Raw genomic sequence first — 18,482 nt, 5'->3', positions numbered from 1 at the left:
AGGAATACTGGATCCGGTTCCATAGTCGTGAGTAAGAGTTAGCTCTGAGTTAGAATAAGTTCAATTTCAATGAGTTAACTTTGGTTCCTGAGGAATACGGTACTCTTTAAGATGACTATTAGAATATAGTCGAAACGTCGAATAAACTAATTGACCAAGGAAACATTTTCGAACTTTATTTGTACGTTATCATTGTGGGATTCTCTCTATACTATTTTCCCAAGCCCGGATCACACCTTTGCGATCGCCGAATCATCTTTTGATTGCATTCGATGAACCGACGCGGCGGGCAAAATCATATCAACGCACACCTAAAAACGACTTTTGGTTAATCACCTGCGGTTGGATTCGGTCACATGACTGACCATACGATCGCTCTATATCTAGTCCACTTCATCTTGTATCGTGGTTGGCTCGTGATAATTTTTGTTTAGCATATCCGCAGCGTAGCCCGCACATCTAAATAGGCTTTTTTCTGCGCAGTAAAATCACCGCATGCAAAGATATTAATCATGTTAGATTTGCTATGATCAAGCGATGATGTGATGAGATCGGCTCCGGATGCCGGCCCTCCTGTTTACGAAACGAGAAAACTAACTTAAAAGTTTATTGACGCCTTGAAAAATAACACTAAATACGGCTAAATATTAGTAATAGATAATAATTGATAAGTAATAATTAATACAATAAATAATAATCTTATATAGATTAGATAATATCAAGGATCAATAAAGTTATTTGGATTTGAATATATCGATAATTGAATTGTCTTGACCGGCAACCAGTCTAGCCCCGATATATTGATTTCGTAGTGAACATCCTCTCAAAAATAATCAAAGAATGAAATAAGAGTTATGAATTATATTTGTTTATGGAGATAAAGGCCAAGATTTACAGCTGTGATTGTTTTGAAACGTCAATATTGATGACGTAGTGCACATCGACTCAAACCTCTTAATTAACGCATACTAGTTATGAAACGTTATTGCAACGATTTTTACGGCGTCAAGAATTATGCGATGACGATGAATCGCATAGATGCGGCCGGGCAACGAACGTTTAAATTCAAAGTCATGACTGGCGTTGTGGAGATGGCTGCTTCATTCATGAATAGGATATTCCCAAGATTCCGGTACTATTTTAGCTCACAGTATATCGGTCGGAAACCAATAACTATCGTATCAAATATTCAACTTCTAATGTAACATTTTGTATGCTTGTATTGTATCGATTTTTTAATTAGGCAGATTTTAAATAGTCTCATATTTCGTGTTATTCGTCTAATTCCCTTCAAGAATTGTGTGTCTCAACACAATCTCGGATACAATCTCACACATATCAAATATCTGCAAGCAGCCGTGTCTCCCATTTTGAACATAGAATTTGAACTTGGATATAAATGTTTAGAATGGAAGAGAAATACACAAATGACCATTTAAATGAAACTAAAAATCAAGTAAAGATTAATACATAGAGATTTACTTAGATATATAGAGATACACAGTTGATATGGTACGTGAAAAACAATAACTCAAAGAAGAAGAATATAGCCGAGTAAACGTTTCTCAATATATTTCTTACAACAGAACTGTTCGTCTTTTTTTCTGTACTTACTCAATGCCCGGGCTTTTTACGTAATTCGTCTTATATGGAAATTGTATATCATCTCGACCAAGTTGATATGGTCATCTCGTCTAAGCAATATCGCTATCGACGAAACATAATATCACTAAACTATTTGTTATCGGCCGCGTAAGATGTATAGTATTGGCAAGTTTTAAAAAGAATTCCGCGGAAATAGATTACGTGATACAACATCGTGTACGTACGTCATTTCAACTGTTAATGATAGGTTTATCGTTTCAGTTGCGCATTTTCTTTAGATAAAGAAGATATGTATAATACACGACATAGAGAGAATAAAGTATTTATATTCATATTCACATAAAGAACACTGGAATATTACGAATCATTTTTCTTCCTATTTGCAAGATACATTCGGTGCATGAAAAAGACCCCGGTATGAGAATAATTAGGGTCTATTATTTACCGAGAAAGGACTAGGCGCGCAGTAATTGTCGTCGGCACTTTCCGTCGCATATATCATGTAAACCTCGACCGATGGCAATCATCTATATACTTCTTCAGATCTACGCGTATTATGATTAGGTATATATTTACTAACACGCGTGCTCGAATGAGCTTTTCCTCGCGAAAGAAAAATCTCTGCAGTTAGGCGAAATAAGAAGAAATTAAGGTTCAGTATAGGTCTCTGCAAATGCATTTGAGAAAACAGAAAATATCATAATCGATGGTCAGAAGGTCACGCTCTTGGCGTAATAAACAACGTCTAACAACGTCGATGGATCTAATTTGTTCGCCATGAAGTGTGTCTTTTGGATGTACGTTCAACTTCAATATTTCAACGTGTCTAATTTTGATTATTTCATTAATGAATTAATTCATTTTTGATGGATATTTCCGTCGAAAAAGGCCGATCTTTATGAATATCAAGATTATATAATTTCTGGTGAACAAAAGAGAATCGTAATATGATTCAGATACTCGGAGTTAACAAGAATTTTATTCAATCTGGTTTCTCTTCGATTGAGTAAAATGAGAGCTGCAAAATTACCGTATTTTCTTTTTTTTAAATATATCCAGACATATACGTAGAAACGGCTGGTTTTGGATTCATTACGTAAAATTGCCCTCTTAGTAAGTAATGATTATCGAGGCCGGTCTCTTCCAGAAATGGTAATGATGTATTCCTGTGGATAATTGTCTCGCTAATTAATGGGAATAAATCGAAACGTTCAGTGCATCGGCAATGGCCGTCAAGAGCATCGTCTCGTGCAAATCAAATAAACGCTACTATTCGTGTTAATTGACAGTTTGTAACAGACGTTCTACAGCACATATACACGTCTTGTTTTCGCCAGTCTTTTCGTCATTTTTTCTCCCTCGTTCGGCGACTTGTTTTATGGCCGTCGCCACTAACGAGAAACAAGGGAACACTGTTGGTGACGCTTCCGTCTTTTAGATGCGGAATTAGTACTTGTTGTAACACCTAGCAATAAATTCCACCCGATTCATCGCCGAAGCTAACGACGCAAGAACGCGGTTTCGCGTGAGCCTATATAAACATGTTCAATATGTCCCCGAGGATACTTTCCCGATCTACGACGTGTACCGAGTATTAATGTCGCACACATCGCACGACAGCGAACGGCTTCGAAATAATCCATATCGTCTATCCTCGTTTAATTGTCAGCGCGATAGCTTGACCCGATGTCGATATCTTTGGGCAGCCTGAGAAATTTGATAAGATATTAATAGCGTTTCCGGCTGGACAGCTCAACTGCATTGAGAAGATTTCCAACATGCAACACACTATTATACACACCATTTATCAATTTACTTTTAGTGAACTCGGGTGCTATGACAAAACGTGTTGCAACTTTTCTAACTAAAGCATTTTCACATCGCAAGTTGCTCCTTGAGATATTAAAAAATCGCTAGTGATAGAACAAAACTCAAATTACCGTAAGCAATATGCAAATTATTATGTTATCACCATATTAATGTTGAGTCTACTTATTTTCTCATGTAGGTTATGTAAAACTTTGACTCAATAAACAATATCAAACACTTTAATGCGTATATACAATTTGAAGATGGCATCACCGCAGATTCCCTCGAAAAAAAGGCTTTTCTGGCTCGACTTGTGTACTATAGGAGGCACACAACCTGTTCTGAACACACAATAATTCATCACACGCAAACACGCTGAGAATAACACAAAACCGAAAAAAAAATATATACATATATATAGATATATATATAACTATACTGGTAAACATCATTAGTCCGTAACAATTGCAACGTGACGTTTTTCGTCGGGGTTTCGTAATTAGATCAATCAGGCCCCGACGCAGGTATACTCCGCAATGTACCAAATTGATTTGGTCATCGCATGGACGTATAATATATATAGAGTGTACAATAGTTTATGTACGTCCGCGGTCACTAGTACCGACGGCCGGTTTTGTCACTGTTCAAAATAGCGAAGAATTATCGGAAGATCGTAACAAATTGGAACGTGTGTCTTGGTTTTATCTTCATCTTACTGTCTTCCGAGATTGTATATACATTCTGACGACAGCGGAGCCATTCAAATCCGAAATCGCCAATAAGTGCCAAGCTGGCTTAGAAATCGTGATAGTTTGTTGATGGTATTTTCCTCGGATCCCCGGTCTGGATGATAAATCTCCCAACACTCTAGGCATTGAGTGGGTATCTTTCTGAAATTTGACGTTGAGTATCTGTGGTTGTTTACGGCGAGTGTAACTGCAGACTTGGGAATTTATTTACTCAATATTGTAACATAAATTGTAACCGTTTGAGAATCAGAAGTTGGAATTTATAGGTTATCGAGCGCCGCCGCTGTAACAAAAGCACAATCAAGTCGGCATTTTACCAATGTTGCCATTCACGCTGACGCGGATTTTCTGACAACTCGTGGCGATTTAAAGCCCTCTAGGAAACCATATATTAGACAAATTACCGCCATTACAGCGTACGATATGAGCTAAATTATCGAGGGCTAAACACCAGGAAACGTTGGTGTGATTTAGCGGGAAGGCCTCGTGACTAACATCCGGGTAACTAAGGAACGGAATTGAATCAACTATCGCGACGTGTTCATTCGAGTTGTCGGGTTTCCATGTGACCGAAGTCTGTTCTATTCACGGCGGCTGCGCGTTATTCAGGCCAGCAACATTGCATGCGACTTCAATTAAGAATTTTTTGAATAATCTATTCCCTGTTATATGATTTCCCGGCGTTCTTTTGTGTCGGCTGAATTTATCGATCGGTTGTATTTATCCCGTGGTTACAGTCGCGGCGGCGGCGGCGGCGGCGGTACCCTCGGGCCGAATGCAGGCATTTTCGACCCTGAAGAACCTGATCAAATAATGCCAACAGAACTACGGCGTTATCGACTCGAGAAAATACCGGCGACATATTCATTTCTTTAAACTAACGCGACGAACTTCGCCGCAGTTGTTTTCGATGGGTCCTTCTTGATTCTGCGTGACAAATTACCTCGGTACTTGTGGCACTAGTATAGCGTAGAGAAGCCTATTTTCACCCGATTTGATTGCATGTCTCAGACATTTTCCGTGAGTGAGCCGGTTGTATTACGCAATGTTGAGAGGAATGATATTCATTATAAATTCACGCATAATAGTCCAATTTTCTATGTTCACGATTTTAACATATATATATACACATGAAATAAAATAATCCCGGCAATTTCAAATGTTTCGGGTATATATCGGAAATCCATGAAGTAAGCTGGGATTATTTCGGTAAATATATCATCAGCTTTAAATAAATCCTACATTGCAACTTAACAGGCTTATATATCATCCACTTCAAGAATTTATACTCGTTCAGCAAGATGGATAATACATACATACATATACAGGAATGGCTAATCTAGCACGTATTCGCTTTTCATCCTTTTAATGGTGAATTTATATCCCTTTTAACGTGACTACGTCCACGCTTTCTTGTGACTGAGCTGTTGTTTTAATTTATTGCCTTTATCAAATTCCTATGGTAGTTGGTAAGGGCCATCGCGTAAAATTCCCGGTATGCAAATTAGAGCGCCAGAACGCCAGAACGAAAAATAACGTTGAACTTCTTCTTAAAAGTCCGTTTTGTTTTGGCACCAAAGCAAAGAATTTTCGGTTTTCAATTTCGGAATTCCGTTTTGGCGACCCCGCCGAAACAACGTAAAATGTAGAATTTTCTCTAAAAATGTGTTTTGGCAAATTTGACGCTACTTTTCGTTTTGGCGTTCCGGCGCCCTCATTTGCATACCAGGAATTTTACGGGATGACCCTTATCAGCCACCATAAATCCTGACATATGGGGAGAAATTGAAATATTTCAAGGACAAATACTTTTTTTTACCTCGGGTATACGATTCATGAGGCCTATGAAGCAGATGCTTCATTCACGCCAGCACATCCTCGCGTGCGACATTCGTCTCAGTATCCGTACAGAAATAGAAATAGAAATTCATTGCCACTAGAATATTACATTATTAGATGCTATCATAATCTATGGCAAGGAAGAAAAATGTAGCAAAATGATGGGTCTACACGGAGAGACTGAATCAGTATTTCCAGGCCGTGTCATTAAGAAAAGTATCCGCATCACTCACATGCTACGTCGCACAAACGTAAACAGACGAATGAAGCCTTATAATCACGAAAAGACAATGTTAAAATCTTACAAACATTTTATACAAATCAATATACCTGGCACGTCTATATTGAATAAAGTGTTATTTACTGATTTATCAGCCTAATCCAGATTTTCATTGAATCTGGCCCGCTTACAGTATAGAGTCCACGTATAACGAATACATGTACCGTATATCTGGAATTCTCAAGTGTGTACGAATACGTCGAAGATGACATTCATCGGTAACACCAATAACATGAACATATCATTCGTTATTATTTATCGTGTTCTTGATATATCCTGATTGATACAACATCTTCCGACCGACAAAATGATTTTTTACATAATTGTTGTTGATACTTGTGATTATCGTTTGGCATCTAGTTAATCGGGATGTGCTTCTGATTGATAACGTTTATAAGCACACTTTCAAACAGTTTCACGGATTTCAACCGAAGACAAAATGATACGTTTGCCGTTAAAATGTGAGGCAAAGATTTTCAAATTACCGGAAGAACCAATTATTTTTCATTTGTAAGAGTTCAAACGAGTTCTTCGCTATTAAATTGCTTCAATTTCATAATATTTGCCGCTTTTATGTAATTTTCCAGTCACTAAAATGTTATTTATCTGAGACATAATTTACATCTTCGAGATGCTATTCTGGTTGTTACCCCGGTACCATACGCGTTGACATTCCCGGCATCGCAGGAGTCGGGCTGTTTCGGAGCACGAGTTTATATCTGTCTCCAGGATATGGAGGTCATTTTGAGCGTGTTGCGTACGAACTTTTGGAAATATTCTCCCGACGATAAATCTATTTATCCCGTAAATCTGGTCGGTGAATATTAACATTATACTGAACTGAATGAAAGATGACAAGGTTGAGCACTGTGATGAAAAACGGTGTTTAATTGTCAGTGTTGGTTTTGCCATTAACAACTCTGCTTCGTGGATTCTTTGTCTATGTATGGTATTCACACATTATCCCATTTTGAAGTCAAAATATGGTCAAAACATCTTAATTGTCACTATTGGCTTCTATATCCAGTGGTTACCTCACAACGAATTTTTACGACGAACTCAACTTTTTAGTCTAATTGCTATTGGCAACAATTCAAACTCAACCATTTTAAGCTTACGCGTTTTCATTAAACTGACCCCGAGGGACGGGACATTTGCTCGAATTGTTCAGATACCGCGGTGTAACACTGTAATTCCATTTGTAAAACACTAATTAAAATTAATCGGCCCCCATGGTTCGAATGATATTTAGTAAAACGTTATTACGGCGCCACCGTATAGATATCTGAAAAGGCCAATCTGCAACAGTATTCTCGACGTATTTAAAAAGAGACGCGTAACCGAGTATAATGATAAATTATCAGAAAATTCCTATAACCGATTCATCATACTTATCCTTCAAGTCGCGATGAAATCTGCATCTAGAAAATGTTGCATTACCGCCAACGGGTATCAATTAATCCGCATCACGCCGACACACAAGTCAAAGATTATATGAAAAATACACCAGCCAACGTAACAAGCATCAGATGCAGAAAAAAAGTAATGATAACGTTATTCTGATTGAATAGAACATTTTTCCACTTTTGATAAGGTTCGAAAGCTAATCAAGCTTTCCAAACGAGACGAATGATCGAAATTGAAATTTCTACTTCATGAAATAAAATCTGAATTAATTTCTAAGAAAATAGATCTTTCGTGCATCGAATTACTAAGAGTTTCGATCTGGCGTTAAACAAGGGTGAACCCTTCCTCAGGTTTAGTTTTACGATCGGTTAATTCAGCATTATTCCATATAAAAAGCTTGGCGGTGACGATTAGATCACTGATTGAATAACTAAATGAAGACCATATCCCTGAACCACCTCATGACAAAGTTCATTGTAAACAATTTTCACTTTTTCTCCCGGGATCTACGCCATGCCAACGTCTATAAAGTAAGACGGCCTTTCGCTGCGTTAATGGCAAAACTGCGTAATATACTCAGATAGAGTTCAGCTTTATTTGTTAACGAGGACGTAATTCTCCGAAAGCGGATGACCAGTGGGAACTAGTGTATTTTTGTAATTTACCGACTATAATCGTACGGATAATATCGGAGCCCTCCGGATGAGTGGATAGAAATATCGCGTTCGGGCAATTACGGTGTCGTTAGCTCATTCCGTCGTCGAGGGTTCAGCTAAAATACACAGCTATTGGATTACAGATCGATCAAGGCCGACAAAAAGGTGGCCACCGAGTCCTTTTCAAACTGGACAACAGATATATTATATCGGACTAGGATTCTGGAATTTCTCTTGATTTATGAAGTTATCGTCGCAAATGATATCAGCGTATACTCCAGTATTTGACCACTTACTTAGCGTAATGGGAATCCGTCATTTTAGACAACGTTAACTTTACGCACTAAGAAAAGCTTGTCATCTCTTGTTTGCCATGAAGTGAACAAGCTATTTCATGATTTATACGTCGAAGAAACCTATTTCAACAGGATAGTCAAACATGTTATATTGGCACAAGCCGACGAGGGCAGACGATTCTAATATATTCTGACAGACCGATATAACGCAGATGGTCTCATTCGATAACATTCTGCATTGATAAGAGTTTATGGTTTTCTCACATTTCAAACTTAACAGTCTTTTAAATCTTCTCTTAAAGAAATCAGAAGTAATTTCGTAATAGAATATTTTTTTATTACGAGAATGGCTCAAATAAGTATCGACGAGGCGTGTGGAAACGTTCTTTCTATCCATAAAATCAATAAACTACTGCTACTCGAAGACTTTCGTTACTATAATTATATAATCATTTTCAGTTGCATCTTGATTTTTTCTATATGAATTTCTATAAACGACTACTTGTGCTGTAATCTTACTGGAATCACTGATATCTTAGCACTAGATATAGGATGTCTATGTTGCTTTCGGTTCATTTCAAAGTTGTAACGGGTGACTTTATCGGCTCTTCCTAGCATAGGCTATTAGACTATAGGCTACCATACTATATAGGCTATTAATCTTATTTCTCAGGCGCAGATCCAGAGGGATTTCGGGGGTCGTGACCCCCCCTGCTCAGCTACCAAAAATAGTTATTAATCGTAATCTTGAAGGAATGCGCTAAAGACAAGGCGGGCAAATAGTAACTACATAATCGGTACCATATCATCTATCGTTTGGCCAAACAATATGCCGTATAGGCCCCCTATCAGATATTTTAATCGGCGATTTAAGATAAGCATTCTCTATGAACCCCCTCCGGGAAAAAATCCTGGATCCGCACCTGTTTCTGTCAGACAATGCTTACATTTTGTTTACGTAAAATACTAAGATTTTCAATTACTATTCATCGTGGCGATTGAACTTTAAGGATATGTTCACTTTGAAACACCTTTCGCAAAGCGAATAATTTTATCGCACGAGTACTAAAAGAGATTTTTGTGTCGTCGTCATCAATGATTTGATTCACCGTATGAGTGCGACCCGGCCTTGACAGGCCACAAATTGTCGGCTGCAAAATTTGATTGTCGACGGAAATTTCGAATCGCTCACATCTTTATGAGTAAAGTGGACAAGTCGCATGGCAATGTCGATTGCGGTGATCGTTGGCAAATATATTTTGCACGGCTGTAAGTGGAGAATTGCCGTAATCTTTATCGGCAATTGTGACCGAAAAAGTTATCGGCATTTGTGACCGAAAAGTCGATTCCGATTCCGATTCGGATTCAGATGGTTGCTAAATACGTCATTAATGAAGGTCTAATTGGGGGCAAGTTACGGATTCAGACATTCGACTACGTTCATACCAAATAAACCTCGATCATCCGTTTTCGGTATTTTCTTTGAATTCGCCGCCGCTGACGTCGTATTGTCCGTCCGATTCGCTATATCATATTCATTCATCATTTCTGTAAATGAATCGATATTCCAGTTACGTCTCGACAAGTGCGCGTGCATATCTTCTGTTTGCTGTCATGTTCTGTCGACCGCGGGTTCTAAATGATGGACATTTTGGGGCCATGATGGGTGTTTATCGGATACAAAACTTCATTCAAACCACCAGTGTTTACATATACCATGTCAGCGTAGACCACAGCTAACACGAACGGTTATCACAAAATCGAATAAGATGCCAGTTATTCTCTCGACAGGACGAATGAAATCTGACGAAAGTATCCCGTGGCTATATGCTTAACAATGAAAGCTCTCTGATAAACAGCTTATCGAAGAAGAACTAACATTCGTCCACTCAAACGAAAAAAAAGTGTTTTCGTATACACTGCTTGACAGGGGTCAAAACAGTTCGATATACAATGTCCAGTTGATTGCATATTAGTTTCTTTGATCGCGCATTCTGCCTAAAACACGTGTTCCTATTAGCAAGGAATGATTAGACGTTATATTTCGATGATAGCTGAGAGTACGGTCGATTTGCGAGATGCTGGCAGCGACCAAAGTGAAAATATCGGTTCACGCTTGTCAACGTATGTCCGGCATCCTAATTTAGAGCCAAGTGGCAATAATACTTTTGTAGTATGTCGAATTATCCTTATTCGACATAATTAGATTACCGTGTTCCCAGTCATTTCAGAAACAGGATGTCTCACAATCTGCCACACGTATTCGAGATTTCTTTGAACTAAGATCTATGAATCGAACGACGGTAACATTGATAATATCGTGAAATATCTATGTCTGATATAACAATGTAAATGCTTTTTTGGTGAAATTGTCTGCCATTTTGTATTGATTGTACGAATATAGTATCCATTTTTTTCTGTTTTATTTGTAATATTTTTTTCTTCTTTCAATTTCTTTATTCTATAAACCTGTATCTTTCTACTTTCTGTACGAACTGATACGATGGATAAGTAAATGAATAGATACATTACTGATGAAAATATATGGGCAATAATTCACTCATCAAAATGCTGAAACATTCCTTTTTTGTGTATTTTCAGGTCTACCACCCGAAGTTTTCGGTATATGGCAAGCTTACCCGTGGGTATTCGGTAAACCGTTCTGTTATTTCAAGATCTTCTTATCGGAAATGACGTCATCGGCATCCGTTCTGACAATTACTGCTTTCACGATCGAGAGATATATTGCCATTTGCCATCCGATTCGTTCGCAAACTATATCGAACCCTTCTAGGGCCGTACGAATTATCATAATATGTTGGCTAATAGCTTGCGGCGCGGCGTCCCCGTACACTGTTTACGTCGAACTATTTCATGCCGTATGTAGCAAAAGGACTAAACAACCGATCCCGGACTCGCTGACCTGCAATATTCGCCCGACTCGTTTTAACGACGCCGCGTATCTCTTCCAAATATCTACGTTCACCTTGTTTATAACTCCGATGTCGATTATTACCGTTTTATACATATTGATCGGGATTACGCTTCGGAAATCTGCTGGATTAGTTCGGCAAACGTCGGAGGATTACGGCGCCACGACGAGCACGACTAACAGGATGCAGTCGCGTAAAACAGTACTAAAAATGTTAGGTACGTATTTCACGCGGTAGAAACGTCGTTAAAGATGACGTAATCATTGCGCGCGCGCTACCCATATAGAATATTCTCTAGTATATAGAGCGAGCAGGCAAGACGATTGTATTTAGCACCAACTGCAACAGCACCCAATCCACCTCTTACGCTTCTAGCCCTCTATATTATGCAAACTGAATGTTGGCTTCATAATTTCTGAAAAATCGCGCCTCTCCACATTAATTTACATACAAGTATAAAAAGTGGATATTTTGTTTCTCCTTTCTGCTGAGCTTGACCCGGCCGGCCGCCTATCTACCATGAACATTACCTTTTTAATATCATGATCAATTTTACCATGACACACCCGGCAGCAATTATAGAAATGAAATGATTATAGATTTCATTGCATCCTACAAAATGGCCCGGCCGATTAGGGAAACAATGTATCATTTTTGTTTAGCCAGAATTTATAATTTTTTTCTGTTCATTTCAGCGATTCGTGGAATCCTCAAATATTTAATCATTTCGATGAATTTTCTATATTTACGTACGTTACGAAAACATTGATAGCTGCTCTATTGCACGTTCCGGTTTAAAAAAGTTTTCCGTCCTTTCAGTTAAGCAATACGTTGTTATTCCTGAGCACAAGTATCATTGATTGAACCGTGATTTCTAAAATAAATCCAAAAAATCTAAAATAACATTTTTCACGCCGAATCGAATAGTAGGCAGGCTATTTTTTGTCGCGCGAATTTTCTATTCATGGAGTCGGTAATCAGAATATTCAATTTTCCAGTCGTGGCTCTATTTTACTAAAATTGCTTTTAATATCGGCATCGCCTGAATAGCGGGGCTTTAATCTTTCAATGATGTATCGATTGTGATGCTAGAGAATTGATTGTCACCGACTAGCTCAAGCAGGCGGCAATTTCATTTCTAAAGATCGACTTTGAAGTTCCATCGATTAGATTCCAATCCGCGAAACGGTTTTTTTTACGCTGTAAAAACCGTTACAATAATGTTTATATACATTTTAGACCTAGTATGCGTTATGACGGATTCGATGTGAGTCGATGTGCTCTGCGTCGTCAATATTGGCGTTTTAAAATAACTATGACAGTTATGAATTTTGGCGTTTTGTTTGTAATCAAATATATTTCACGGCTCTTTATTACATTTCTGATAAATTTTGATGATTTTATTTTGAGAGGATATGCACCACGTCATTAATATATCGGGGCTAGTTTAGACTGGTTGCCGGTCGATTCAATTATCGATATATTCAAGACCGAAATAACTTACATTCATCCTTAATATTAGATATCGGTAATTCATGCTGTACTACTTTTGTCGACAATACTACGTGATATAAGTATTATTTTTCAACTCGTCAATAAACTTTCAAGTTAGTTAGAAAAAGATTGATGAAGATAGTTCTAGACGCGCTCGCAGAACTTTATCGTCCAACCAACGAATTGAATACCACTAAAAACGCGATTCGGTTTTATTGATATTTCGCGCACACGAAATGATGACAAATCAGTTATATCCACACACATACAGATCTCGTATAGTATCGTGTCGAATGTTATTTTGTCAGCGGTGCGAGACCGGGCGGATAATACCGGAAATTACCGAGCGATTTAATTCCACGATTAGCCTCGTAAAATACGTCTCGTCTAACGGGCAGCCAGTTCGTGATTCGTATAGACCGTAATTTCAGGAAATTTAACGATATGCCGTATACGCGAAAGCTGTTTAATATCGGCGCTATAAAATTCAGACGCCATATCGCGGCTAATTTACTATCGCCTTTTATTCGTAAGATTGGGATCTGCCATTAGTATCAGAACGGAGGACGCGGCGCCGGATCTCGGGTAGACCTACCTTCCTCTCGTTCGATCTCCATCTTCGCTTCAGCGTAAATTGCGTCGCTTATCAAATATCAGTCTTTTAAGCGCGATTAGCCGCGTCTAATCGTTGTCTATCAGAAACGTTTAGTCGGCAACGATTACATTGAATGTCAAATTTATTTGCAATATTTCTGTGTCAAGACGCGTCGAACGAAGTCATTGGGATGAGCGACGGGATTCGTGGGATTTTGATTCGATTGCGACGGTACGGGCGGGGATCATCCGAATGGAAATGTCGATAATGTTTCGCTATTTTTTTCTTAAATTCTTTCATCTACTTTACTGCTATATTTCGAGAATGATCTATTAGCTATAGGTTTGGCTGCTACGTATATCTTTTTTTTCAATTTGAAAATGAAATTTGAGTTTACTGAATATTATGTACTATGCAAGTATCCTATGGGAATTCATAAGTAAAAAGAAGGTAGTGATATTACCCATAATGATGATGATAATAATAATAATGATGATGATAATAATAATAATAATAATAATAACTTTATTTTCCCTTGAATTACAAGACTCGGAACAAACAGATCTTCTTATCGTACAAAAATGACTTTTGAGGCTTATTCTGGATTGCAAAAAATAGTACGTATATGGCCCCAGGACGTCTCCGTATACGTTACCCTTTGATACACATATTCGCCATCATACACAATTTCATATTACGCAAGCGTTACTGCGTTTTTTCTAAACATTCCAGTTACTTTTCGGTTCGTTTTCTCATCATATCGCTATGATGAACGTGTGATCTTCAATATCGGCGATATGTTATTAACGATTTGATGAATCGACGATCTGTCAATCAACTAGCATTTCTTCAATACAGAGAACATCGTCTGGAAATTGGCAAATTCAGAACATGTCGCACAGCACAACGAAGTGCGCCTGTTCTCTATTTTGTTTGCGGTTTCGTTGTTGTTGCTGCAAATCAGTTCCCTGGCATGATTGTACTTTTATCCGCTTTTTGATTCTTAAAGATTTCGCGTTACTCGTGTAAGTCGAATTCTGCCTGAACTTGACTATAGAGGACGAATGCCAAAAGTCGTCCCCGTGTGTTAAGTCTTGCTTTTTTCTTTTTTTTAAATCGTTTGTTCCTATCTGAACGCGCTTTATATAGCAAACAAACGAAAAACCTTTTGAAACCTATACAGGCGGTGTAAGGGTATACTGCAAACCGCAGGAAACCGCTTGTATATTAGTAGCAGTTCGATAGACTCCCAGTTCATCTCATTTTCCTTAACACACAGTGAACTAGGTACCTGTTGAGTCTTCCCACAGTAACTAATATCAGCGTTTTTCTCTCCCAGAAAAATCATGACCACAACTCGGCTAGTACGTAAGTTCCTCTGGTGCAGTATTAATCAAAGCACTCACATAGAACTATCACGATTAAAAGACTGCAGAGCTTCGGAAAGGTTCAACTTGTAGTAATCTTGCTATTGAATCATTCAAAACTAATCAAATAAAAGTAACATTGAACCTGTAATATACCGAGCTTGGAAACATTCATCCGCATCCCAAAATATGACATATCATATAACCAAACGGGCACCCCGAAAGAAAGCTGTTCGTAAGATAAAAACTCATTTTCCCCTCTTATTCGCCGCTGCCCATAGAGTTCAAAAGGCTTTCAGCTCGCATAACTAAGCTTATGGAAATCAAGGAATTCGGGGAACAAGCATTTGAATTTGAATAGATGTAATTGTTGATAAACATTGGATTACATAAATCGTGCATTCAGCAAAGGTTTTCGTGAATCTGATGAATACTGATGTGTGTTGTTCTACTGCTAAAATCAATCTTCGGATAATCACGTGAATGTATGGATTCCGGTACAAACTTTCCCCAGTGCTCATTTCCGGTCAGTCATGTGAGAAGCCACATACGAAGGCGGAGTACACGTTGCGTGTAACGAATTCTGACGCTGAACGTTCGCGTCGTGCTAACCATTTCAACCACCTGACGGCTAGATTGACATCCAACGAAACTCAAGATTTTGATGGTAACACTCACATTCGTATACCCGATATGAAAATCAACCCGCAGCCTTCGCGGATAAAACTGTCGTGTATACACGCGCCTTTGTAATCTTATTTCACTAGTCTCCGATTTCTTGCGCTATTGATCAAAGCGCGTTTAATGCCAATCTGAACAAGTCGACTGAAGTCAATCTTCGGCGCCAATAAATACGCCATCACAAGATTTTGAGCGCTTCGAGCTCTCAGACGTTAAAGCTGCCGATAAGACGAACCGAGAGACGCTCAACGGATGACGATAATTACGTTGTCTTCTGAGATCGGATATGATATGGGTCTTGATCTCCGCGAGTTTTCTGATATCGGAAGGAAACTTTACGTATGAATTCATTTTTTCGACATTTTGATATTTCAAACGAAACTTGCTGTTCGCATGTCGTGGTATAGAGTCTCGTCACCAGCGTCACGCGTAATGTTCGCGCTAGTCATCAATGGCAGTCACAGGAGCGAATTTGGGGGTGGTGTCGGGGTCCAAACCCTGCCTTCCCATTGTGGTTGCCTTTTTCCTAAACCAAAGATCGTAGAATAAAAAATATCACATTCATCCTCTCGGAGCATTTTTTAGGATGGATTTCTTCCAAAAGATATGTAACCCTAGATGGAGGGATCCCAAGTTCTTAAGCATGGCTGCTTTATCCGAGCCTATTATGCCTTTTATTTTCATCTGGACCCCGGCCTTCCAATTTTCCAAGATCTGCTGCTGAGTCACTGTAATTCTGATTTCAGCAGGGCGGGGTTCTCTCCAACTTCACCGATTTCGGTAAGCCGCGTGTGTCTTGTAGCCGTATACGACGAAACATTGCGAGAATTAGCCTTCATAAATGCCACTTGATGCTTGAGGCAGCAAAAGGGGTCCTCCGATACATTGATTCATTGGTCCTCCGTCTATTCTTTGTCTAAACACCAATTCGCTAACGCAGATACATATTCATGGCTGGTTATGTAATACAGAGAAGTCCATAAATGGGCTTTAATCTATAAAGAATGGTCATGATTAGTTAGACAGCGATTACTACGTTTATCGCCAAGCAGAACCTTTGTCTTATAGTCTAAAACGTTAAAGTGGAACTGGTCAGCCCCTATGGAAGCATTCACTAAAATTCGGCTTCCGGTTTGCGAGACATATTCCTGAAAAGTATCAGACGCTATAGAAAAAAAAAAAAACAGAGGCGAAAATTGCGAAAAACCGTTATGTAGTAAAATAAGCTGATTATAATGTAATCCATGTCGCTTCAATACTCCGCGAACAAAGACTGAGTCGCTTCATGTGCCGAGAATTCATTTCAATTTCATTAAAAACCGTTATATTCGTAATTAGATCAGAGGCGTCTGACGACAATATTCCGTCTAAACCACTAACTTTGTGATGTTCTCCGAATTCTGAATGGAATTCTCATCCAAGACCGAGCTATATCTTGTCACATTTTCTTGCGACTCGCTTGTCAAGTTAAGGCGATGTTTAGAACATTACATCGGCCTGGATGAATTTTCGCGCATTCGTCTGTGAGAATAACGATGCGGGGAATGTTTTTCAAATGGACAACTGATTAAGTCGATAAAAAATGCTGTTCACTTGGGCTAGCGCGGACGGGGATATGCTATATAAACAGTAATAGTTTCTCTCCGAACTACCCCACTTGTGCAGTACCGTACATCTACAATACTGATTCGTCTATCGTTGAGGAATAAATGTCCGCCTGGTTATAGCTATTTTCTCGATGGCCACAAACGTCCGAACGATTCGTGTTCTGTTTTATGACGTGTAACACGTAGTAAACTTCTTTCCGTCTCCGAGATACGAAAATATGGGTAACATTGCGACGCAAATTGAATGAGGTCTCTCTCGGGGAATTGGTGTCGGGATCAAAACAAATGCGATAGCCGTTGACTTCTATTTATCCTTATATATACATATATACATGACGCATGCTCCAATCGTAGAAAAAAACGACCGAAAAATTACATTTTTTACGTTTTTATGGCTATGATCTGACGTGTATCTTTATTTCCTCGAGGCGCTATTCAATTTCCGGCATATAACGGCGTTCAGATCGTATTGATTTCATCATCTCGAACCGCGCTCTGACTGAACCCCGGTCCACCATGCGGTCTCTTATCGAAGTTCTCGAGACGGCGCGGTGATTTTATTCATGAACGAACGGGGCGCGAAAAAACGCGCTGAAATCCCTTTGATGATGCCGACGTCTTTTGGAACGTAGTTATGAAACTGCGGATTGCACGCACCCGAAGTGATACATCATTCGGACCATGTTAAAAAGAGCAATTGACGTCATATTTTTCACGCTTAGTTCTTCTGGTTAGATGTCGAAGGAATGGCAATAATACCGACGCTAACACAACATCTTTATGGCGTGGCCGAGAATTCATTCTCTATATCATCTTTTAGCACCCCAAACGGTACATGTTTTTAGCTATATCATGGACTCTACAGGAGTCTATATGGCTGTATCAATGTCGTTAGTAAAGTTTTCAGATGAATCTTTTTGCGCAGCCGAATCATAAGAGTGCTTAAATCCGTATTCCCAATTTCATCCCCGACTTAAACTTCATTTTATCACCATTTTAAAAGCAAATAGGTAAACTGAATCAACTTTAGATAACTTGAATTGGGGCGGAACAGGATAAAGCAGAAAATATTAGGAGATATCAGTTCAAAGAACATCCATGTATCACAACGGGTATCCCCAGACGTTGAAATACGGATGTTTTCTCTACCTTTGAACAAGTGGT

The 18,482-nt window shown here is 38.8% G+C and overlaps 1 protein-coding gene across 1 annotated transcript in view; it reads left to right on the top strand.

The window, feature by feature from the left end:
* The window catches only part of LOC141910805 (neuromedin-U receptor 2-like), a 41,940-nt gene that overhangs the window by 14,689 nt on the left and 8,769 nt on the right, over positions 1-18,482 (top strand). Inside the window, exon 2 of the mRNA XM_074801669.1 lies at positions 11,243-11,791. Coding sequence (XP_074657770.1) covers positions 11,243-11,791 — 549 coding nt within the window. The remainder of the gene's footprint in view (positions 1-11,242; positions 11,792-18,482) is intronic.

This window comes from Tubulanus polymorphus, chromosome 1, assembly GCF_964204645.1.
Source record: "Tubulanus polymorphus chromosome 1, tnTubPoly1.2, whole genome shotgun sequence".
In the NCBI taxonomy this organism is placed as follows: Eukaryota; Metazoa; Nemertea; class Palaeonemertea; order Tubulaniformes; family Tubulanidae; genus Tubulanus; species Tubulanus polymorphus.
The sequence above is the reverse complement of the archived record's forward strand: the minus strand, read 5'-3'. Positions and strand labels throughout refer to the sequence as shown.